Raw genomic sequence first — 24947 nt, 5'->3', positions numbered from 1 at the left:
GTTAAAAGACACCTCTCTTCTGCTACTGCAGGAAACAGTAAATAAAACACACACAGCCAACAGTATAAAGGTAACACACTGTCATGGTCTGTCTGTTTGCCCGTCTTTAAAATCTGGTCATCCATCCTGTCAGTCAATCTTTATTGGTGGTACTGTGACATCACCTTCCCTTTTTCCCTCCCTTTGATGTGAGCTTCTGGCAGCTCTTCTTTGTTGGTTCAGACACGCTGGTCGATCGCTGCCCCCGTTAACACCGTCGTTCTTCTTCTACTTTCTTCTGCTCTAACCCAAATCCAAACATTTGTCCACGGGAGGAATTTTGTGAAAGAAGGTGGAGCAGATCGAGATTTTGGTCGTGATTGTCTGTCTTTCAGTTAGCATGGTATGTCAATCAGATTTAAAGGTCAGGGCAGAGGCCAAGGAAAGGCCCATTCCATGTGGATGCAGATTCCATTTCTCTTACTATCATATAGAACGCACCCACGTGGTCCGGTCCCTCGCTTTCTCAACTCTCCCCAAAATAGTAGTAGCTAGCACTGTCACTTCACAGCAAGAGGGGCCCCGGGGCTAAACTGCCCTTCTGTGTGGAGCGTGCATGTTCTCACCCCCCTGTGTTGGCGTGGGTTCTCTCTCCGGGTTCTCCAGCTTCCTCCCACGGTCCAAAGACACACAGCGTCATTTGATTGATGACTCTAAATTGTCCGTAGGTGTGAATGTGTGCGTGAATCATTCAAAATTTCCAAATGCAGACTGAACAAAAATCTCATTACGCTCCAGTGTTGTGTTGTCACTTTTGAAAAACAAACAGTGATGTGTGAAGTAGATCCGTAGCATGTTCATGTTCATGTACAGGAACACACACACACACACACACGCACACACACACTGATACAGTCAACAGTAAAGCACATGCAGAGCTGTGGCTGTACTCTTTTAACTGACGGCAGCTGTGTTCGTTAACCCCTCGTCATTCTAACAATACCACACAGCTAACCGCACACACACACACACACACACACACACACACACACCCACGCATGCAGAGGAAGCCTTGTAACACCCGTTGTGTCTTGTTAACTGCTCGGATTATCAATGCGAAGCAAAGGATGCGGTCAAAGCAGCTCACTTGTTTATGAACACAACTACACACACACACACACTGCTCAATTAGTTCCACTGGTTCAGGTCAATGGCAGACGCATAGCAACACATTCACACAGGGCATAAAGACACAGTGTACAAGGTGGCATGTGTGTATGTGTGTGTGTGTGTGTGTGTGTACCTGTGTGTTTGTTTTTATGTCTGACATTGAGATTTGAAAGTGTACCAGACCACCCCTGACTGTCGACCCTGTTTCTCTTCCTGTCGTAATTATGTCACAGTGTGTTTGGTCTGCAGACCTGTTGACAGGAGACACGTGTAACTCTCACACACACATAAATACACTGTTGCTTGTATTTTCTCGGACACAAAGTGTAACACTCCCATTTCAACAGATGAGTCACATGTCACGACTGCATGCGGGGGATTGGGCGGATTGCTTTGATGCGTTTGTCGACCTGTTTGGACATTTTGAAACTTTTGCTCTCTCATCGCTAATTTTAATGAACAATGGCCTTATTAAGTCTTCCAAATGTGTGTGTGTGTGTGTGTGTGTGTGTGTGTACTTAGTGAAAAAACACTAAAAATGTAACTGTCGTACTGTAAAGGGGAAAAGTTGCCGTATGTCAAAATGACAAATTAACAAACACATTATTCGGTTGAAATTTGTGCAGTATTTTGATGAAAACTTGGCTTATGATTTATTATATACCTAGATGTTAAAATAAGCAAACCATGCTTCCAATATAAGGGGTGGGAGAGATTACTGACCCAGATTTACAGTAACCAGGTTCCTGCAGTCAGCGTATCCTCATACAACAGTTGGTATGGTATCTTACCAAAAATGACTTCTCAATTTACGCGTACAGCCTTTTCAAAATAAACTCCCCAGCTTTTCCACCATCCACCATCTAGTAACAACAACAAAAAACACGGTGACACTGACTGGACCCGTTGTGAAGTAATGGGGTCGGGGAGGCCCCGGCGTGGAAAACAAACCAGGAACAATAGCAGTGGAAAGGGGAACAGTTCAGCGGACTGTTGCATTAACTCTGTCGGTTTGTATTGTACGAAAATTACAAAGGGAATTAATGTTTGTTATGGTAATGACTCCGTTAGATATGGCTGGATGGCTGCGTCCATAAACACACTCATTTCTCAGGCATGTGGCTGATGATGGCTGTTAATGCTGCTCAGTATGTTTGGCTTTCTTAGTCTCCGTCGCAACAAGCAAGCAATGAAAACAGGTAGGACACCATGGCTTTACTTTGTTATGCAGGCTGTTTTTATACGAAGTTCGTAGCGTTGAATGCACTTATGCAGTTATTGCTCAATATCCCACGAGACCGATTGGTATGTAATCCACGTCACCTTGAACCAGGACGGTCCCACAGAAACCGGTGTTTAAACGCAGGAGACCGCTGTTGGATTCCCGTGTGAAACGAGAGGTCAACTTGGATTTATTTGTCACGTAACTTGCGTACTTCAGTAACGTCACTTTCATGTGTATTTCCACCCAGACCACGATTGTTCCCTAAATCTAACTTAGTAGTTGTGTTGCCTCAACCTAAAAGTGTATGTTGAAAAGGCTGCATGTTACGAGTGGAAATTGAAACGTTTTGCCGTACTTTCCTTTGGAAAATAAGGAGTAACTTTTTCATAAGATGCCCTACGACCCGTTGTATGAGGACACATTGTGTTGTGACGCGATATGGAAGAAAACTCTCCTGTTAAGTGTGTGTCTGCATCATTTGAAAAGCTTGTTAGGCACACAAAGCTTGGACAGTACCGGTAGGTCTGATGTTAGGTAGTGTAATGGCAAAACATGTTTTAGTATCATGGAAAGTTTTAAAAGATGTACAACTGAAAGTGAGAAGCACAGACACTGATAAAACACAGCGGCCTCCTGCAGAAGTAGTTAATATGAACCCGGTGTCCTGTTTTCCTACTTTTGGTTGATCACACGCTCCCACCCAAGAACGGGAAGTGAAGACACACTGTCTTCTTTGTCTGTATGGCAAGCTTGAGACAGACCTCGAAACTGTAACTTATTCTCAGTTGAGTGCACCTGGCAGACTCCAGATAATGAGCAGATCAAGACAGCCTTTGTCAAAAGACCTATACTCCCCTACGAATGTCTTATCTCAAGGCGTGAACCTCTGTCTGCAGAAAATGATGTTGAATGTTGAGCTTAGTCGAAGCTTTTACCACAGACTGTTATATACGTACTCTGTTGTATACTCTTCCCTTGCAAGCAAACAAACAGAGAAAAGACAACTTTGAATCTTCTGAGGACTTTATTGTTGATTTGTGAACAAAAACTCTCTTCTCCCGATTGACATAGAAATCTTCCACAACAGTAGGAAATTCAATTTTCAGATCAGGGAGACCACCAGCCAACACTGGAGCTACAGCATCGCTTCAAGGGACGTGACTGGAAATGTTGAAACATCAATTGAAAAGGGACCACGGCCATTACAATCCAGTTCTTCACGAATATCAGCCGACGTGGTGCTTTCAGAGTTGTATATATAATGAACTAAGCGCTTTTTGAAAAATGTTTTAGCCTCCGCCATTTTCAGCCTCAGATAGCCGACATGGTGTGAAAGGGCCTTTACAGTGGAGTTAGTCAAGGGAGGTTCACTCTGTTGTGTTCAGAATGACCAGCCTGTTTATGATGTTAATAACTCGGCAGCCAGAGTCATCAGATATTGATTGTTTGTTTTCACACGCTTTTAACGAGGAAGTGACGCACTGTGTGTCACAGCCGAGGTGACAGCGGCACTCTCAGTGCCCTCCAGTGACAACCGTGATTCAGTGTAGTCCTGCAGCTCAGTGCAGCTACTCTTTAAAGACATGTTTTCACTCTTTGCAGTAGCATCACAGCAGCTGAATGGGAGACTGAGCAGGACAATGAGGCTATGTTGCAAAATGTAGAAGGACTTTTATCCCCTCTGACCTCATATTATACTGTTCCACGGCCCAAATTCCTGCAATGCCACTGCGAGTTCTGCATAATGCAGAGAGGGGGAAAACCGGAGCTCATTCTGCTTTATGAATGTACTTTATTTTATCACAGAGAAAAAAACCTCACCCATTTTTCAATGTTTTAAAAGGACCTTAAAGGAAACCTTTTCATTGCACTGCATTTCAACCACAGTTCAACCACAGTTCAGGGGTCAAACCAGGACCACACTCTACATGTTCTGGAGTCAAATAATAACATGTAAAATGGCCTTTATTGAGTTTAGCATGTAAACCCCCCTCTAGCTAATCAAATCAAATGTATGTCATGGTTCTGGAGGGGAAAGTCCAACACTGGGGACTCCCGAGTCTGTTTCCAAACAGCGTGGCATTCACAAGATGTTCTGTGTGGAACTCAAAGCAGAGTGACAGAACAAACTGGGCTCCGTGTCTGCAACACAGGTGCATGTGTTCGACATGTTTCTTTCTTCTTACTGTTCATTGAGAGTTGACAGCATTTCAATGCTGAAGCCACTGAAACCTTTAAGACTTGTTTTCTTCCAGAGAAGGTAACATGTTGCGTGTCTTAGTAGCGTTTACAGGTGTATTGATGTTTTTCACTCTATTAACAAAAGCGCCAATAAACCGTACGCCCCTCCCCCTGCTACCTGTCCTGACTACATGATGTCATTCAAAAACAAAAGAGCGTTGGTGACTGACAGCTGAGGGCAAAAGGTGCACACAAACACACACACACACACATACACACACACACACACACACACACACATACATACACTCGACAGCCCCTGTTAAAATAACATAGCAGCAGCAGCTGCTGAGGAGACTGGTTTCATTTAGTACCATACAACAGCGCTTAAGACTCACACCCAGACCCGGTGAGTGTGTGTGTGTGTGTGTGTCTGTGTGTGTGTGTGTCTGTGTGTGTTAATTCACACTGTATCAGCAGACTGGGGCTGTCTGAAGTGAACAAGGTCCAGTCTGTGTCAAGCACACACACACACACACACCTTAACAACCGTCCACCAGTTGTGGCAGTTTGGCATCGGAGGTGTGTGTGTGTGTGTGTGTGTGTGTGTGTGGGTGGGTGTATGTGTGTGACGGAAAGGCCGGCATTTGTCCACACGGGCATTTGTAGTGTCTTTGCAGCATCCTCAGCATGCCCTGCACAGTGTCACACACTTGTTCGCTCATTAGCGGATGCCCGTAAAGCTGCTGGAGCTTTTGTTTGTGTGATTATTTTTAGAGACGTCCGTCAGCGCTTCGGGGAGCTTCCATTTGTAAACCCTCTCATTCTGACTTTCACACTGAAGCTGTGGCGCAGGGTAAACCTGTATTTGCACCATCTCTCGGCACAGCCAACTATTTGAAGAATAAACCACGTGTTGAACATGCTGTGCGTATCAAAAACGCTGACAGTCAGCTTCAACGCGTGAACTAATCTTTTTATTATTGTCACAGGGTGAAAAGGAATTCTGCAAATTCTCTGTCCTTCTGTTTTTAAGGCGATTTCCAAGCGACGTGATGAAATAGTGTGTGGATTATGTTCCCAGGGATTTGATGAAAGGAAGTCTTTTTTAACCAGATGCCCCGAGGGCTTGCCGGTCACTCTGCTGTTGCATCATAGTGAGCAGCTGGCACCAAGTGGCTCGTGTGTGTGTGTGTGTGTTTGTGTGTGTGCATGTGTGTGTCTGACACGTTGCCAGATTCCAGGAAACAGGAAACTGACTGGCGGGAAAATTACAGCAGCGGGGGGTCCAGGCTTTTGTCGAAACATAATCCAGTGGACGCTCTTAACACTCTGCTCACCCACCACCCTCCTCCTCCCCCAAACACTCTCACACACACACACACACACACACACACACACTTTTTTTCTTTGGACATTGTTCCAGGAAGCAGGATCGGCCGCTGCTTCCCTCCTCAAGAGTGACCTGAAGAGGGGAAGTCAGGGATTCCTTGTTGGTGGAGAAAGAGGGACGAGTGTGTGTGTGTGTGTGTGTGTGTGTGTGTGTGTGTGTGTGTGTGTGTGTGTGTGTGTGTGTGTGTGTGTGTGTGTGTGTGTGTGTGTGTGTGTGTGTGTGGGTGTGTTACAGAGTGGGGGTTGAGTCAACTGAAAGGATTTAAGGAGCCATACGGCCTGGTGGAGGATCAGAGGGAGGGAAAGGGAGCGTGGGTGTAGACCTCGATGACTGTGTGGAGAAATAAACGGTCATAGTCGACGAGAGCCTTCATGTGTTTGCAATAGGAGGGGCTCACCATGCCGTCAAAGGAGCATTCTGAAAATCTATCTCTTGTGTGTCAAACACTTGAGTAACAGTGTTCAGTTACAGTGGATTTTAAAAATCCATGTAAGATATCAATAGAAAATAATGTCAATGGCAATTTCTCAAACCACTCCTATGATGTCATCCTCTTCTGCACTACCAGCCACCTCGTCATATGCTCAGTACCTCCCAAACACTAATATCTTCCTCTGACACGTGGCTATGTTCGTCTTCATATGTGATTACAATCTATCTGTAATGATGTCATCCTGTGATTGAATTATGTTTGGTTTACTCTCTATACACAACATCTATTTCCTGTCTGTCTGTCTGTCCAGGGAGAGGGATCGCTCCTCAGGTTTCTTCCAATTATTGCAAGTTTTTTGGGGGAGTTTTTTTGGTATCCAAATTGAGCTTCTTGAGTACAGAGGGCGGCGTATGCTGTGCAGATTGTAAAGACCTGGAGGCAAATCTGTGAGTTGTGATATTGGGCCATACAAAACAGAATGGACTTGACTTGTGTTAGCTGTTCATGTCTGTAGCTCGCAGCAAATGAACATACACAGATGTTGACCATCTTCTGTTGGTCGCAATCAGAATTTTGCAGAAATGTCTCCCACAGACCAGGGGAGCTTGGAGCGACACGCCTGTACTCGAGAGTTTCACGAGCCGGTTGAATGCAATAGTAAACTGGTGGCCTATATTTATCATCTCGTCATCTCTCACCTGTGGTTCCCGACCTGGATTCTGTTTTTACAACTTGTTCTGAACAGACAAATCCAGAAAAGAGTGTGGATATGCAGACAGAGACATGATCATTTCACTTTAGCACACAGGAGAGCGTGTTCTTTTTGTGATTGAAATAATAGCAAGGGGTAGAAGTACTGTTAGAAGAGAGGAAGCTGGCTCCATGGATGGAACGAGGCCAAAGAACAAAGTGAAATGTCCTCCTTCGGCATCTTGTTTCGTGATGCGGCTGTTTGTGCGACCTCACCGGATGATTTATCCACCTCTGTATAACAGTCCCTAACTGCCCGTGGTCACCATTCGTCTCTCGGCTTCGGCGACACGATCCTTCCTCAACTGTAGTCACCATTAATCTCTATAACTTTCACACTTTCATCAGCCATTTAAAAATCTCCTATCAGGGCTGGAAATATTTCCTGGCACTTGAGAAAATGACCCATAAATCAGCTGCTGTGTTCCTGTTGTGCTTTATTGGCATAAACAGAGTACTGTTGGTGTTGAAGGTTTAGTTCACTGGGTACATTGAAGGATGGCTGATGAGTCAGCCCCTTGATACCCTGTTGGTTGATTAGCACCGCACTATTCAAAAGTTGAAATGTTGAAGACAAAAAAACTGTGTTATTATTATAATTATTAGTTGTAAAATTGTAAAGCAGGATACCTACAACTTAACTCTAATCAGCAGTTTAACAGCCACCCTATGGTATGCTGCAGGTAACAGCAACACTTGTGCTTTGTGCTGCGTTACCAGTTACTGCTGCCAGCGGAGCGGACGGGCAGCTGAGTGAGAAACACTGTGGAAGGAGTGGAGCGACGGTGGAAGGTTGTACCAACTCGAGGGCCGTATCCTCTCTTGTGTTGGAAACCGAGGCATCAAGTGTATGTGTGGCCTATTAGCAGCTGGAAGAAGTTCATTTTGAAAAGACTGTATGCACGTAAGAAGCTGAAATTGACTCGTAAGATATCATACGAGCCGTTACGTTGAACTGCCCTGATGCAGTTCATAATAGCTCTCTCTCTCCTGGCATCTACTCAAGGCAGAAATACCAAGAAAATAATCTCACCAAAAAAGGAAAGAAAAGCAAAATGTCAGCATTTGTCACAAGTTGTGAACTTGGACAATCACTGCATGAAGTGCTGGATTATCGGTTTAGAAAGGTTACAATCATTTCCCGAGGCAGCATCCCAGCATTATTTGTGTATGTGGCCATGGTGTAAGTGCAATACAACAGCAAAATCTCCCGCACACACACTAGATGAGGTGGAGGAAACAAGGCCTGTGGACATCCGATGGCTGCGGCCCTCATTCATATCAACGGAGGTGGCAAAGTGGGAGCTAAGTACCGGCACGACAAACAAACACAGCAGGTTACAACAATGGGCTGCGGCTCTGCAAACGGGGGCACTTACCATGGAAATGACCTAAGAGAGCCGACGTCCATGACAATGGGCAGGTGGGGAGGAGATGACGATGAATGCGATGTGCACCGATGGGTTTTATTCAGTAACAGCTCGTGTGGAACGTTACCTGTAAGCGGTTGCACTCAGAGCAATTACAGTAAAGGGGGCGTTTGAAGAGCAACACATGCCTTTCCTGAAGTCAATCGTCCCGCTTGCTCTTTCATGTCCAACTGACTTTCTTTTTTTTGCAGAACGTTCACAGCTTTGTTCAGGGAACATTGTTTTGATTTCTTGTCAAGTTATTTCAGACGTCCACGGTTCCAGAGGTGAAAGCCCCGTTCATAGAACATTCTGTTGCGTTCACCACTGATGAGTTCAAGGTCGTGCGAGAGAGAGATTGTGTGTGTGCATGTGACAAAGCAGAGAGTAACAGTAATGTTATTTTCATAATTACTTTATTAACTTTACAGCCTAAGTAAGTTTAGCTGTACACTTACAACATGTGTTTTGTCGTGGTTCTAGTTTATGTTTTCATTTCCCTTCCTCTCTTTTCTAAATGATTTGGGGGAAGTTCTGATCTTTTGCATGATTGCAAGTAATGCATGATGGTGTGGTGTGCAAGATCTGGCCAGAGCTTCAGTTTAAAACGTTCAAAAGATGAACGAACATGGAGAACAGAATGTATGGAGGTTACACTGTTTTGTGAGACACTTCTATGTATTGTGTTGCAGAGATATCTAGAACAAGCGTGCTAACCAGCTAGCTACCCATCCTGTCGTGAACGGTGGCGTCCATTCTGTCCTCAGTCCAGCATGAGAGGACTAAGATGTAGAGCCCCCCTCCAAACCTTTTCAGATCATCTGTGAGCCGTCTGTTTAATGTTTAACTGTAATGTTTTCTGTTTCTGTGTCAGTCTCATGACAGATAGTACGTCTCATATTTGTGTGTAAACCATAACACTTCTACCCAACGCTGTGTGACTGTGTCGTACCAGCCTCTGTGAACCCGGCTCCTCCCTCGTCTCCACCCAAACCACTACTAACCGACATACCGTGTGACATTTCCCAGCCAACAACATACACCACCATCATCATGTGACAATGTAGACATAAAAAGTGATGGTGTTGGTGTCAGTCCCTAGACCTGATCAGAGCTCTATTACGAAGGCCTTTCCTTTCACAATCTACGCAGTGGTGCAGAAAGGATTCAAATGAATTTGCCCCCAAAAGAATAGCGTGGCTCATCTTTTTATTTTGTGGAACCTGTTCAAAGAACATTCAAATGTACGTTTGTATTTCACAGACAGACATGTGGCACTTCCTGCGTGTCGTATAGAGCTGCGTGTCAAAATTCAATGCTATATGAGAGACGACCAAAATTGCGACCGCAACCGAGTTGAAGGCAAAAGCTTTTCTTGGTCATATTCTTCATCTTGTTTACTTATTCTCTGCTCAGACATTACCTCATTTAAATATGTTTTGTTTTTTTATTCTAAATAGCAGTTTATTTAGAAAGGAAGGATGTATGAAAGAAAGGTATCGAAAAGTTTTCAAGTACCCATTTCAAAACCTAACACTGTAGAAGCAGAGTGGCGGTTTTCTAGCACAACTTCGCTGACTTCCAAAGTGCATTGACTGCTTTTACGTACACACTCATATTCCACTGTTACTCAGAGTATGAGAATATTCTGAATTTGACACGGGGTCATGGAAACAACTGATTCCGTTTGGATATTCTGAATTAGGCGTCATTCAGAATGTAGCATTTTCTAATCAAGACATGTAGGATGTGCCGACATTATTCAGCTTTCATGTTCATTCCTTTGACATGTATACAGCGCATTCAGAATAATGCGTCTCATTTTGGGTCTTTTTTCACGACATTTAGCATCCACACGGCCTCTTTCCTGTTTACGCCGTCAGGAGACAGCCGTAAAAACAATAGCTCGACGAAACACAGCTTGCACAACTTGCAGAGCGGTGACAACCAGGGCACACACATGACGATGTGAATATCATCGTATAGAATGTTCATTTTCTTTAGTCGCATAAAGAAGCTCCATTGAAATATTGTCCTTTTCGGTATAAGGCATCACAGCGATGCGCTGTTCATATTGAGCGGTGCCACTGCAAGACCTACACCCACATACACCTACCACCCCTCACACACACACACACACACACACACACACACACACACACACACACACACACAGCCACATACAGTTATGTTGGTTATGTAAGAGCAGTTGCTGTGTCACTAGATCCGACCACAACAACAGAGAAGAGAGAGAGAGAGAGAGAGAGAGAGAGAGAGAGAGAGAGAGAGAGAGAGAGAGAGAGAGAGAGAGAGAGAGAGAGAGAGAGAGAGGTAACTGAATAATTTGCATGATTGATCACAGAAAATACAAGAACACACAGGGAAGGAGGGAGGAGGGGGGGAGATATTTGAAATGTGTCTACTCTGACGGTCATACATTTCTCCAATAATTTGAGGTTTGGAGAGACAGAAATGTGTTGAAGAGGGGAGACGGTAAAAGAAAGGGAAAGAGGTAGACACAAGCAAAGAAAAGTAGAAAGACATAACGACAGTCCGTCTGTTACCAAACCAACCGACCACAGGGAGGAAACCACACGGGATTACAGTTATTTAACCCCGAACACACACACATACACCGCAGTAACGTATCAGTGAGGCGTTGTGATAAGAAATGTCTGTTGCGTGTTTTACAGTTTGTCAGTGCAGCCTCTTTACAGAAATGAACCGTCACTCAGTTTGCACAGCCACAAACAATCCAGACATCAAACTGTCGATTTACTTCTTCATTCTTTCAACTTCGATAAATATTTCCCTGGTTGCATTTCCTGTTCAATTACTTACTTACTTTACAAATGCTGTTTGCATGTGAAAACAACATGCGTCCACACATCCACAGGATCGCATCTGCTCCTCGTTCAAATCAAGAACAACCTCCTCTTCCTCACTCTGTTTCAATATGCAAACAATAACCGGGGCATACAATGGTGATTTGATCGCAGCTCACAGACACTTCCTGTCACCAAGGTCAATGGTGAAGTCGTCGGACAAAGACAACAAATATATATTGAGTTCTACACCATCTGTACCGTGTGACTGGCTGGTTTCACATTTAAAACGAGAGACACTTTGACACGCTTTTTGTACTTTTTCATACTCCACCACAATAAGCGTGAACATGCAGGTTTCCGCATGTTTTTTAAACACGTGAAAACCAGCTAAAAACAAGTATGTCTCGCTGTGTTGTTGTTTTTTCAGTTGTGTCACGTTCGACGCCACAAACACACAAAATGGTAAGTAGGCCGTGAAAATGTTGCAGTGGTTACGCACCCTTTACTTATTCAGTCTTCAAACTCCCAAACCAGAGTTGGTGATTGTTGGAACAGTGGGAAGACTTACTAAGACAGTTTTTGTCAGTTTTAATTTGTTTCTGTCTAGTTTGAATGAAGTGTGTTTTACAATTATCAGAGAGATAAAATGACTGTCTCTGTCAGTGGAGTGTGGCAACCCTGAGGAGGGCATATAACGGCTGTTTCTTTTCACAGCTCAGTGTATTCAGGGTTTATTTTGACCGAGCCACGGTCGGTGATCGTTGGAACTGTGGAAAGACTGACTTCATTAGGTTTTTATCAGGTTTGAATGAAGTGTGATTTGATAATCAGCGAGGTAAAATGACTTTGTTGTCTGACTGCAGTCTGGTGGCTTTTAATAAATGTATTTTTATAGGTTAATAGATTGTGATTATTGTCCAAATCCCTGTTGATTTTGTCATGTTTCCATCACTGCCGGCCAGAGCTGGAGCCGATGAATACAGTCATTCGTCCAGGAGAATGAATGTTGATTGTCACCTTTCCCATTGAAGACAAGAGCCAGATGTTAGTGTGTGTAAGTGGGTTTTTTGTCCAGTAAAAAAGGGGCTTAATGTGTCATTTCATTGTATCGTTTCAGTGTTACCACCCGAGTCCTTCAAACTGTAAACACTGCAGTGTTTACACTTCCTGTCTGTTGGCTCCTGGACTCCGTGACGGCTCAACACCCGACCACAACATCGACACCGTCTGAAACGTCCCTGCAGCGTCCATACCGAGACACAATGCACAACACAAACAACTGATCAGCAGCAGTTTGAAATGCATCGTCGCTCCCACTGTAAAATGTGTCAAATGGTACAAAACACAACAAGTTGAAACCGAGTCTCAGTGCGAGTCAGAGCCTGAACTTCAACCGGGTTTGAACAAACAAGCAAATCACTCTTAATTCTCTGGACGGGACAATTATTATGAGGAAAATACACTTTCTGGTTTATTTAGAATTTCTAATGATTTGAGTCTGAACATGCTTCTGTTACCATACCTCCAACACTGCTGCACAATGCTTTAAATTGATTCTTTTGATTCACGGTCTGTTTAAACTGGTTCAGACAAGGGTTTCTTTGAAATTGTACAAAAAGTTGTTTCTCATTTTTTGAGCGTTCCCCTACGAAAGTTTAGCAACGTGGTTGAATTGTTCACTTGATACATGCATACAGCAAAGTAAACTTCTATCTTCACAGGAAACAACTTGGTTCGGTTTAGGCAATAAAACTTCTCTCTGGGTAAAAGATGGTTGTTTAGGTTACAATATTTACGGAAGTGGCATTACTTCCATAAAGGTGTCATCTGAATGGTTCTTTAGAGTCATGACATAGAAAAAACATTTTGATTTCCACAAAGAACCTTTCAGACCAAGGTTCTTTAAAAAAGCATTTTCTTAAACGCTTCAAAGAGCCATCAACAGATGCTTCTTTGAGGCATCATGTCTAGTTCTATGAAGAACTTTAAAAAAGGATCTCTAAAGAACCCTTTTCAAAAAAGAATTGCAAATTTATATCACCCCCCCATCCAATAACTGAAACATGAATTTAGAACCCTTTAATATCCCAAAGAACCATATGACAAACATGTAGAAACATCCAACAGAAAAAATGATTCTTTAGTGGGTGATGGTTCTTCGTGGAACCACACAGTCTTTTAAAGAACCAGTTCAGTCCAGTGGGTGAAAGTCCGGTGTTTTGGGTCTCATACAAATTACAGTGCATTACTTTTGGTAGGTATAACTATAACAACCCTGCCATGGGTATCTAGAGAGTCCATTTATAAAGATAATGTTCACCCGCCCAAGTGATTGGGAGAGCAGCGCAGACTTACATTCCTGTTGCAAATATTGTCAATGCGATCGATTCCCCATGTGACCATGCATGCACCAGACTTGGATTAGACGTCTGCATCTACAGTTCTGCTCATGCCCTTGCCAAATAAGGGTTTTTGCATTTCGACATCATTAAACGGTTGTTTGACAGTGGACGTTCAACATAGCAGACACTGAGAGGGTTTAAATAAGAAAATCCCCGGCTGAAGGATCCCTTCCCTTCACTTTTACAGACGTCATGCATACAGTATACATTCTGCAATCGTGTCCACGCATCTCTCTGATCCAAAACAGTGGAACTGTATTACTGACAGATCTACAAGTCTCCAACAGGTTGCCCCTTTGAGTTGTTGTGGCTGACTTTTGTGGCTGGGAGCACAATCATGGACCCGAGTTATAAATCTCACGTTCACACCATTGAAACCAGTTTGGTCTCAGGAGTTGCTGTGGAACAGTCAACACTTCTCCACCCTGCCAGCTTTCAACCATCCTCGCTGACCCCCATTTGCATTTGAACACAACAACAAGCTTTGAAATGGCAAACCGTGACGGTGAAAACGTCACCGCTGAGGGAGTGGATGGATGACCACTGACCCACATGTCAGGACTTGTTCTTATCTCACATACATGGATGTAAAATATGAAGCAGTGACCTGTTAATTCATTTAGTCTGGAAAGGTATTCTAAATCCCTTCCTTCTTTGTAATCATTTTAGTATTTTTCTGAATTTTTTCTACTTTACTATAATTTTTACTTTTTCACTGTAAAACATACACACATTGTAGGAATGATAGAAGCATGAACAACATGATATGTAAGTAAATGTTAACAAAAGAGAAAGGTGAAAAGTGTAGTTTACATACAGCAACAAAAGACTTGCTTATATTGTGCTTTGTGGGTCAGCGTGCCAGCTTATGTAGACAACTCGTGTGCTGTTACAATACCTTTGACATACACAATACATATATTACTTTGTCATTGTGTAAATTGTACCTCTAAGGCATCTCTGACTCTGAGAAATGTTTCAGAACTAAACCTCTACTCACAAAGCCGGGTGTGGTACGCCTTGATCAGACCGTCAGTCTCACACATTCACACTCCGTTTACGCCTGTGGGCATTTTAGAGTTTCCAATCGACATGACTGTGGGAGGAAACCGTAGCCGATAGCTGATAAGACAAACTCCACACACAAGAAACAATTCATTCAGATGGTGTGCTGCTGAAGTAGTACTGGATACCATGGGTTAGAATTCAACGTTTCCATCGAGTAGAGACTGAATAAAGTGTCAACAAAATGGCTTGAACAGAATATTAAAACTGGTGTTTATTGCAGAAACCTTGATGCGTCCAGTTTGACTACATTTTGTTGGTTTCTTGAGATGTGATTTCTTAAGGGAAAGACACTAGAGGTGAATAACGTCAACTGTTTAAAGAATAGATACCACCATGAAACTTCCATTGATAAAGTCAGGTTCAAAATTCTTGTTTCATTTTGTTGCCATTAGAGTTAAAGGTTTTTGCAGAGGGAATCTCTGTTTAGCATTCCATGAATCAAAAAATACTGTAAACTAGCTTTTAAAAAATATCCATTCTCGCCGTGTTTTTGTGAATAAAATGTTGTATAAATCAGGCTATGAATGATTTATGAACAAACCCTTCTGTGGAAACCTTCATAATATAGATAGGAATGAAACTGTGAAGTTTGGTGTATATATGTGCTACTGAAGGAGAGTCTGAGAAAAAACTAAAATATACAATACATATTAAATATATGTATTGTAAAATTAATTTAGAAGACATTGAATATGGTAAAATATATATATATATATATCGCCATGAAACTTCCCCTGTGCATTACATTAAGACAATAACTTTTTTGTTTAACAAGTGTTCTGAAATGTTTCAATATGCATATGAGGCATATAATCCTGCCCTGTTCAGCACTTTGTGACTTCTGTCTGTAAAAAGCTCTTTATAAATAAATCTTACTACTTACTTACTTACTTACTTACTGACTTACTTATCTTATGCTAACTTTTGGTGAATTTAGGCAAAATCTACAGATGCAAAAGGACAAAGTAATGAAATAAACACTGCAATAGGTATTTTGGATGTTTTCTTTCCATTGGAAAGGAGATAAAATATGCAAAATAGGACAAAATCACAAAATTCACCGGTGCATGAAAGCAATGTTTTGCTTGTAGTGTCTTGCCCTAATTGTTGTCAGGAATCCATGTGATGAAATATAATTTTGTCCATATCAACTGCTAGATCAAGTTGCACAATTCTTCCAGCATATAGCATGTTTATTTCCTCACTTAATCAGTTTAACGCAGTGTAGATGACAAAATCCGGAGGAATAAACCGGACATGTAAATAAGAGTTGTGACTCATTTTATGTCAAATACACTTTTAACCAATTTGCTGTATATTTTGACTCCACCCATGATGTTAAATGTGTTTTGGTATGTGCAACACTCGGCATTATCTCCTTAGCTGCATCGATCCTAAACAAAGTGAGGGGACGGCCGGTTAAAAAAAGAAGAAGAAGAAGAAGAATGCATCTTTAAGGCTTTGGTAATGAATGGGTAGAAAAGTGGCTTCATTCAACTCCCTCCTCTTCTTTCTGTGCCCACCCTGCCCCCCAGCACACCATTACAATGCAGGACCCCATCCCCCCCCAGCACACACACATTAACACACACTCCCTGCCCTGCCCCCTGAGGAACACAGGCGGGGGGGGGGGGGGGGGGGGGGGTGTACTGGTGGGTTTCCCCAACTATTTAAGCGGATTCCAACAGATGGCTGAGGAACTTTCCTCCGAGGGGGTCACGTTGCTCTCTCTGTCTCCCAACTCTCTGTCTCCTTCTCTACGGACCTGACTACTCCTTCCTTTCGCACCGCTTCCTTTCCCCCTAAAAAGCTCTTTCAACTCCTGGGACGAGCAGTTTCTTGACCGTCAGAGGGCCAAACTTAGATATCTGAGGTTTTCCCTTTTTTTCTGCCATCTCCGCTCCCCAAAGACCTCCACTGTGACCTCCCCAGCCTTCCTCCACTGTGGGACCAGACGCACAACTCCTTCACTTGCCGTGGACGGCGGAGCCAACCATGCCCTCCGACTTTCTAACGCCTTTCCTGGAACTGGATGAGGAGTTCTTCAAGGTGAGAGCAACCAAAGACAATTTCAACCTTTTATACTTAACTGCCAACATCTGATGGCTCTCAATTCCCCAAAACATAATGAAATGCATAAACTAAGACCTATTTAACAGTTGTTTTTCTGGATGTAACTCATGGCCTCATTATAATAATGCAATCATTCATTTCATTGTTTTCAGTTGGTAAATGTCTTTTTTATGATTTTGATTCAGGGCTTTAAACTATTGCATACATCACAAGAAGAAAAGTTGAATTCTTGGATGGGGGATTTGTTTTAATAGGTTTAACAGGTTCAACAAGTTTGAAACCACAAGAAAAGTTTTGTAGTTTCACATATTTATGTTTTTTGGGTTAAATAGCATGTGGTTTTCTTTCATTATCTGAAAAGAACAAACAACCATAATGTTGGAAACTACAACACAATAAAATGCTTCATGGAAAGTGATGGGTTTTGTCTTTGTGCATGTGTATACTTTGCAATCCAGTTAAGCCCATGGAACTGAGAATGAACCTGTTATGAGGCCTGATTTACTGCAGTATCAACATTAAAACATAGTCTGGTTGCTTTAGGTGCAGCTTTAAAATCTCCTTTCAGCTCGACTTGGCCGAGCCAGTCTCGCTCCAGTGCTCCAGGAATGTAGAAAGCTCACATCTATTCTTCTCCTCTCTCCTTTTGTGTGACAGAATTTCCGTGGCCTGGAGGCGACAGATGGCTCGTCAACCGGCTCGCAGCCGCAACGGCAGCAGCACAGTCAGAGGGTCCTGGGCTTCCAGCGTCGCCATTCTCTGTGCCCCGTGACCCTCCCCAACTCCAAGTTCAACAACAGCAGCAGCAGTGGCAGCAGCTCTGAGGTGACCGACGGAGCAGCTGGCTGGGGGCTCAACGTGGCCTCCAGCCAGGGGTGGAGCGGGGAAAGTCAGCTTCCCCGCTCCACGCTCAGCCACATCCCCTTCAGGGTCGACCGCTCGGTCAGCATGATCGAGGGCAAGGTCAGCGGCTCGGGAGGCAGAGAGGACCAGATGGCTAACCTGTCCCCAAAACTGCTGCTCCCACCACCGGGCTTCTCTTTCAGCAATGCCTCCCTCTCCTCCATCGCCTCCCCCATGGCCTCCAGACCCCTGGCCCCCTCGCCTCACATCTCCACCCGGTACAAGACCGAACTCTGCCGTACCTACGAGGAGAGCGGGACCTGCAAGTATGGCGCCAAGTGCCAGTTCGCCCACGGCATGGATGAGATGAGAGGCCTCAGCAGGCACCCCAAGTACAAGACGGAGCCGTGCCGCACTTTCCACACGATAGGCTTCTGCCCGTACGGGGCCCGCTGCCACTTCATCCACAACGCAGACGAGATGCTCGACGGCAACGCCGGCGCACCGCCACAGAAGCAGAAGATGAGGCCTCCTCTGCTGCGCCACAGCCTCAGCTTTGCAGGGTTCTCCTCCTCTCTGCAGACTTTCCAACCAGTTGAGGAGTTGCAGCCTTCCTCCCTCCTCTTCACCCGGGCCTCCTCCGTCTCCCCCCCTCTGTCCTCCACAGGGAGCCCGGAGCTCCTCTCACCTCTCTTCCCTGAGCCGGGGGCCCTGAAGCATTGCCCCTACCCTTTCTCCGGGATCCCCGACCTGGCTTCGGACGCCGGCGATTTGGCTCTGCGATTTTACGCAGTGAACGATTCTGTCGGCAGCAGGTGTCCCGCCTCCGCTTTCGCCTCCAAAAACCCCAACCTCGCATACCACCTCCCCCAGCAGCTGCCGGTCTCCCTGAACGGCCTGGCCGGCCTCCAGCGCTGCTCGTCGGCGGACTCCCTCTCTGAGGAAGGCTACACCTCCTCCTGCTCCCTCAGCTCTTCCTCCAGCGGCACAGAGTCGCCGAGCCTCGAGGGCAGACGCCTCCCCATCTTCAGCCGGCTGTCTGTCACAGACGAGTAGGGAAGGGTTTTACTGCAGGGCTGGATTTCATCGGGGGGTAGACAGTCTAATTGTTTTATTCAATGTGACAAGGATCTGACCTCGGGTTTTGTGTCCGGTCCAAAAACAAGATACAAGATACAAGTCCTAAAGGTTAAAAACATTAGGTATTCCTCCCTAAATCTAGCCTGGTGAACGTACCTAACTTTGTGCATATTGCATTCCTCATCCAAGCAGTTGTAGCGCTGCTCAGTGTTTGTCCAGTTTTAGCTGACTTCTTTTGTGTTTCTTTTTTGTTCTATTGTTATTTTTATGAAGTTGTCTTTTATGCCATTGTTACTGCTGTATACTGTTGTATACCCATTTTCTAGAGAATACTTTGAGGGTACTTCGCACAGCTCGATATTTTAGCCCATGCTATTCCTGCTGGGTGGGTAAGTTCTGTGTGAGAACGTTCCTTTACCCTGATTTAAAAAGGATTTTGAAGATGAATGCTGTTTGGTGCTGGTGTGCTATCCACTTTTTTTTCTTTTCACTATAGCAATGTTGTTTTTTGAACAGATCTTATTTGTACTCTGTACAGTTTATAGTGACGCCAGCCTGCAGCACTTCTCCACTCATATTAGGGCTCTCCAAGTGTGTAAACCAACCTCTTATCACTGATTGATTCATTGATTGGTTGTATGGCCGTGGCTACGTGATTGTATTGGTCAGCCATTTTTACTGCCTGGCAAGGATTCAGCTTCACTGCCTTTTCAAAGTGTAGACGACCCACTGACTCTAGTTACCAAAGCTGATGTTAGACTTCCCCCTAACCTGCTAGTACTGTTAACGCCTATAGCCTAGTCTTTAACCATGACCGGTAAAACACAGTGTTCGGATTATAGCTTAACACTTTCATAGACTTATTTATTGCTTTTTTTTGTATAATTCGTTGAGTTTGCTTTGTGGTTGTGTCTTATGCATTGTATTTTATAATACCAGAGAAATGATGCATCACTTATGCATTCATGATGTCCATCTGCTTGGTTTGTATGCTAGCCAGTAGCTTTAAGAAGGCTTGCGGAGAGGAGGGGGAAGAGGAGGAAGAAAAACATTTTTGGCATTCTATATGTACGTATGTTGCCTTATTGGCTAATAGGCCTGGCAGAAATCAGGACTTGCTGGGTTCTCACAGCGGAAGCAGCTCCACGAGTCGGCCGTCTGCAGGGCCCTCCGTCGGTGGCACGAGCAACACTGTCTGCTGTCGTTGTGAACATCGAGCGAGTCTACTCTCCTCTCCATGAAGCCTCACACCTCTGACTGTAATAACCTCTTTGTTCAGCGCTGTTATCTAAATACAAAGCAAAGCGGTGGGGGAAGAGGGGTTCGCCACAGCGGCCAATAGAAACGTGTAATGGTCGGCAGCTATCAAATGAAATGTTAATGTTAGAAAATTTGGTTGTGGTCGTTGTGTGTGTAAATCCCTGTGCGCTGTCTTCTTGTTAACAGGTGACCTTTGTTTATCGTTGATTTGTATCTATCGGAGTTGCCTCGATGACAATGTGTTTGTAGGTCCACCTCTGTTGCATGCTAGCTAGCTAGCTAGCTAGCTAACTCTCCGAGTGGCAGGTTAAATCAAGCGACTTCAAATGAAACCAGGCAAGATCGCCATTGCTTGTTTTTCGCCGTGAAGTCAACTCAGGCTGCCTCGGGGAGTCCGGAGACGCTTCTCGTTGCTGTAGCTTATCGTTAGCTTGACCCGGCAGCAAGCCATTTTTTGTAACTTTTGTTAACTTAAAGCCTTATTTATTTTTTTGTTTTTGAAGCGAAACCTATATTGTGATGTTTGACATGTTTGTTTTTTTAACATAATTTAAGTGCATTTATTGTTTACATTCCATGGGTTATGTTGATATCCTAGCTCGCCATCTTAATATATTGTCCCCTTTTATTTCAAAATAAAAGTCTTTGAAAAGCAAGTGCTCGGCTGTCTTGTATCTCATTGCACTGTCATCTCATTTCGTTGTGTGGTGCACAGGAAGTGTGTAGTTACTTGATTAAATCAAGGATATTTTCCTGTAAATTAGGTAATTCTTATCTTGAGTAACTTATGAGTAAAACAACTGAATCAAACTTCAGCAAAATAGCATGCAACACAACTATACAAAAGAATAAAATCCAACACTGACAGTCAGACAGCTCTAATTCTGATCCACATCAACCACACAGAGTGTTTCCCCCTGTCCATGCTGAAGCAGAGCATTAGTCCCCCTCTGCTCACTCTCCTCTCTACAGTACAATGTTCCTTAGCTCTTACATTTTCATTCAGTTTTCTTTAACATCGTGCCGCATGACTCTGGGGGAAATGATCAGAACCCTGAATCCAGAATATGAGAGGATGCAGGAACATCAGAAATGTAGCTTTCAGAATTAAACTCTTCTCAGAATTCATTGATTTTAGTGGAAACTTAATTTGTCTTCCGACATGCTCAGTTCGCTCTTCTTCTACTCTTTAAGTCCTAACTGCAATAAATGACTTAAATCGACAGTATTTGTTTTGTTTTACTGTAAAAGAATAAATGCAAGTGACAGGCGTCAGATTCCTTGTAAGTGTTAGTGTTTGTGGTTAACAAGAACGAAACAACACAAATGTTGCTTTTCAGCGGTGTGTTCCCACGAGCATCACTCTAAATTGCTGCCACTGCTTCTTGGGCCTTTACGATCATCTGTGTCTCATTGATGCACAAAGGGGACAAAGATTAATTCTTTCTCTTACTTGTGTTCAGGGAATCTCCCAGCCCTCCCCTCTGTGTGTGTGTGTGTGTGTGTGTGTGTGTGTGTGTGTGTGTGTGTGTGTGTGTGTGTGTGTGTGTGTGTGTGTGTTGGGTGGGGGTGTGGGGGGGGGGTGGGGGGGGAAGAGGAGTGAGTTTTGTTGCAACTCGTCTGAACAGACCAATTTAGAGTGAGTGACACTGAGGAGAATGTTTGGGCAACAGATGCTCGAACAAAGACTTCCAAGCACACAATGGGGCACAGAGATACTTGTGACTGATTTCCATCTATTCACACAAAGTGGAGCAGAAGTTGACGTCCTCCCCTGTGTGCTCGTGTGTGTGTGTGTGTGTGTGTGTGTGTGTGTGTGTGTGTGTGTGTGTGTGTGTGTGTGTGCTCGTGTGTGTGTGTGTGTGTGTGTAAAAACCTCAATTTTAATGTAGCTGTTTGAGGTGGAGTTAATTGGATCTACTGTTGCAACGTATCCTCATACAACGGTTCATATGAGATCTTACGAAAAGTTCCCTACAAATATCCAGCAACACAAATGTGCAGCACACGATCCCCCACAGTGTTTCAGCAATAAAGTACTTGGTTAGGTTTCGGAACAGACTGTGGTTTGGGTTAAAATAACGAGGGAAGTTATGACTGTTGCAACAAACTGTATTTTATCAACTAATAATGCAGTTTTTTGTCAACTCTTAATCTGCAAAGTAACTGCGGCTTTCAAGAACATATAATGAAGTAAAAAATACAAAAACAATTGTGAGATGAAGTGTAATAAAATGTAGGTACAAATACCTCAAAATTCTACTTAAATCAGACTGGAACCTGCTGTCCCTCCTAAATCACCTAACAGTATTTAAGATACACGACTAACATCAAACAACAACTAAGTTATTATAATTAGTATTTATCTCACACTGGAACTTCTACTTGTTTGTGTTCCCATTAAATATGACAAAAAGTTTATGTTCATGTATTTGTGCATTATGTCTCAGTGCATAGGCAAAGGAGCTTGCCCTGCGTGTGCGTGCATGCACGTGTGTGTGTGTGTGTGTGTGTGTGTTGGCATTCAGCTGTGGGCAGGCTGAGGATTCCCCTCTAGTGAATGAATAACAGTAGAGTGAGGCAGGAGCAGACTCCCACAACCCCCATGGCCACTTACCATTCAATACCCGTGTTCGTGTGTATGTGTGTGTATGTGTGTGTGTGTGGGTGTAAGACCTTAAAAAGGCCAAGGGCCATCGCTGTGCAGCCCCTCAACCCCTCCCTCCCCTCTTGGTCATGCGGGCCCCTTTGTGTTTCCCTGCTTTCCCTTTTCAATCGAACATCTGTATGCTAATGCAGCTCAATGGGAATGGACTGGAATCATCCTGGGAGAGAGGGTGAGGGGCGGCTTCCCTGTGTGTGTGTGTGTGTGTGTGTGTGTGTGTGTGTGTGTGTGTGTGTGTGTGTGTGTGTGTGTGTGTGTGTGTGTGTGTGTGTGTGTGTGTGTGTGTGTGTGTGTGTGTGTGTGCGTGCGTGTGTGCGGCCGTGTGTGTGTGTGCGCGTGTGTGGTTAGGGATGGGTGAATGAAATGATTTTGGAGGAGTTCCGCAGCAGGAAAAGGTTTGTGTTGGGACTTCAAGAGAGAGGGGAGTGAAAAAAAAAATGATTTACTGATTAACGGGTAGCTCAGGAGGGAACGGATGGGTTTGAGGAGAAGTTTAATGGAGGTGTGTGTAGAAGTGGCTGTGTGTGTGTGTGTGTGGGTGGGTGGGTGTGTGTGTGTGTGTGTGTGTGTGTGTGTGTGTGTGTGTGCGTGCGTGCGTAGGGGTCTCTGAAATGAATTAGAAATGTCCTCAAAACCCCCACAAATCAAACAGCAGAGTTGTTTTGAAGTTAAATTTGAAGTAGATGCTGGAATCAATGTGTGACCGACCCCATGCAAGCCTCCGGCTCAAGTTCAGCTCTGACATTCACAGTAAAGTCAGTTATTCGCTGCAACCAGAAAGACATAATATGACTTCAGCAGACGCATTGAGTCTTTAGAGTTTGAGCATTGTGAGCAAACAAAGGGTTGGAAGAGTTAAAACACGTGTACACCTCTGTATAGTGTATACCAGAAGAAAACATTGTTTCTTTGCTATATTTATGCTACATTTCAGTGGCGTTTTCCCAGTATCTTATTTTCTCATTGCTACTGTCCTTCCAGCGCTGCTTGTTTTAAGTAGAGCTTTTATCCAATCAGATTTCACCTCTATGCTGTCTCTAGGTAAAACAATCTGCCTGGAGGCCTTCAGAATTACAAGTGAAACCCTTTGCAGTTTAAGTGAATGAGGACGATATTGTTGATTGTCATAGTCTTCATCCAATCAGATCTTTAGTTTGACATGTATAAACAAGCATGTTAAAGCTACTGCAGATGTAAAAACAAACGCATTTAACTTACCAGAGCTGCTGTTCAGTAAGAAGTCCTTCTCCATCCATAGACGCAAGTGAAGACAGTCGAGCCTCCCTAGTTGTATTTCTTGAAGACGTTTTAATGCGTTTGAGGGCTGAAAATGTCCGCTCCACAGAGGCAGCAGATTTTGGGATTGTCACCGCCCAACACGTCAGGCTAGCCCACTGACCAATCACATACCTGTAGGCCAGCTAGAAGGCTCTGGCACGTCAAAGAATACGGCCAACATGTCAAACTAAAGATCTGATTGGTTGAACACTATGACAATCAACAATATCGTATATCTGCACTGGCTGCAGGTGAGACTCTGCAGGCCTCTGCCTCTCTTCTAACCTAGAGACACAGAGGTGAGATCTGATTGGATAAAAGCTCTACTTAAAACAAGCTGCACTGGAAGCAGAGCAACTGAGGAAGACAGTAGCTGTACAATGAGAAAATAAGATAATTTAAGAAAAATTATTAAATTCTAAAATCTTTTTATTTTTATTTTTTTATTTTTATATATATCGCTTTGTGATTCTGTTTAGGCCAGCAGAGAAGGCCTTGCAGGCCCTGACGGCCCGCCACTGGTCAAGTACTCAAAGGAGTAGCGAAACACTCTTCCACAGTCTCCTTTCTGCTTATAAATATGTTTGCAAAAAAACAAATTGGACGTAATTAGTGGGATTTAATCAAGTAGGTATCTTCCAAAATAAATGTTCAACCATAACTCCCTGTTTGTGTTTCCACGGGCAGTGTTTCCTTGTTAGGCTGCAGCGGAGAGACAGCAACGCAAAGAGGTCAATTCATACTTAAAGGACTACGTTTGGATGATGCCCACTTGATTTGTTGAAGTCTCACGTGAGCTTCAGATAAACTTTGTAACACGGAACGAGGACGGTGGATTTTGCCGCCTGACGCTTAAATTGGAATCACCTTTAAAAACTGTAATACACACTATATTAGAAGTGTCAGGTGC

General features: G+C 43.9%; 1 protein-coding gene across 1 annotated transcript; it reads left to right on the top strand.

Annotated features, from left to right (window-relative positions):
- The first annotated feature begins 16747 nt into the window (after positions 1-16747).
- Positions 16748-18841, top strand: LOC306779463 (mRNA decay activator protein ZFP36L1). The gene is made up of 2 exons (XM_079271400.1): positions 16748-16887; positions 17569-18841. Exons 1-2 carry the CDS (start codon positions 16834-16836, stop codon positions 18808-18810), a joined length of 1296 nt encoding a protein of 431 aa, XP_079127526.1. The 5' UTR covers positions 16748-16833; the 3' UTR covers positions 18811-18841.
- Positions 18842-24947: the final 6106 nt, after the last annotated feature.

The sequence above is a fragment of the Melanostigma gelatinosum genome (genome assembly GCF_949748355.1).
Source record: "Melanostigma gelatinosum genome assembly, chromosome: 7".
NCBI lineage: Eukaryota > Metazoa > Chordata > Actinopteri > Perciformes > Zoarcidae > Melanostigma > Melanostigma gelatinosum.
The sequence above is the reverse complement of the archived record's forward strand: the minus strand, read 5'-3'. Positions and strand labels throughout refer to the sequence as shown.

What these genes read in the sequence shown, in the direction of transcription:
- LOC306779463 (XM_079271400.1), top strand. Translation starts at nt 16,834, where the DNA reads ATGCCCTCCGACTTTCTAACGCCTTTCCTGGAACTGGATGAGGAGTTC. An exon ending in TGGATGAGGAGTTCTTCAAG is followed by an intron (nt 16,888 to 17,568) that starts GTGAGAGCAACC and finishes TTTGTGTGACAG; the next exon opens with AATTTCCGTGGCCTGGAGGC.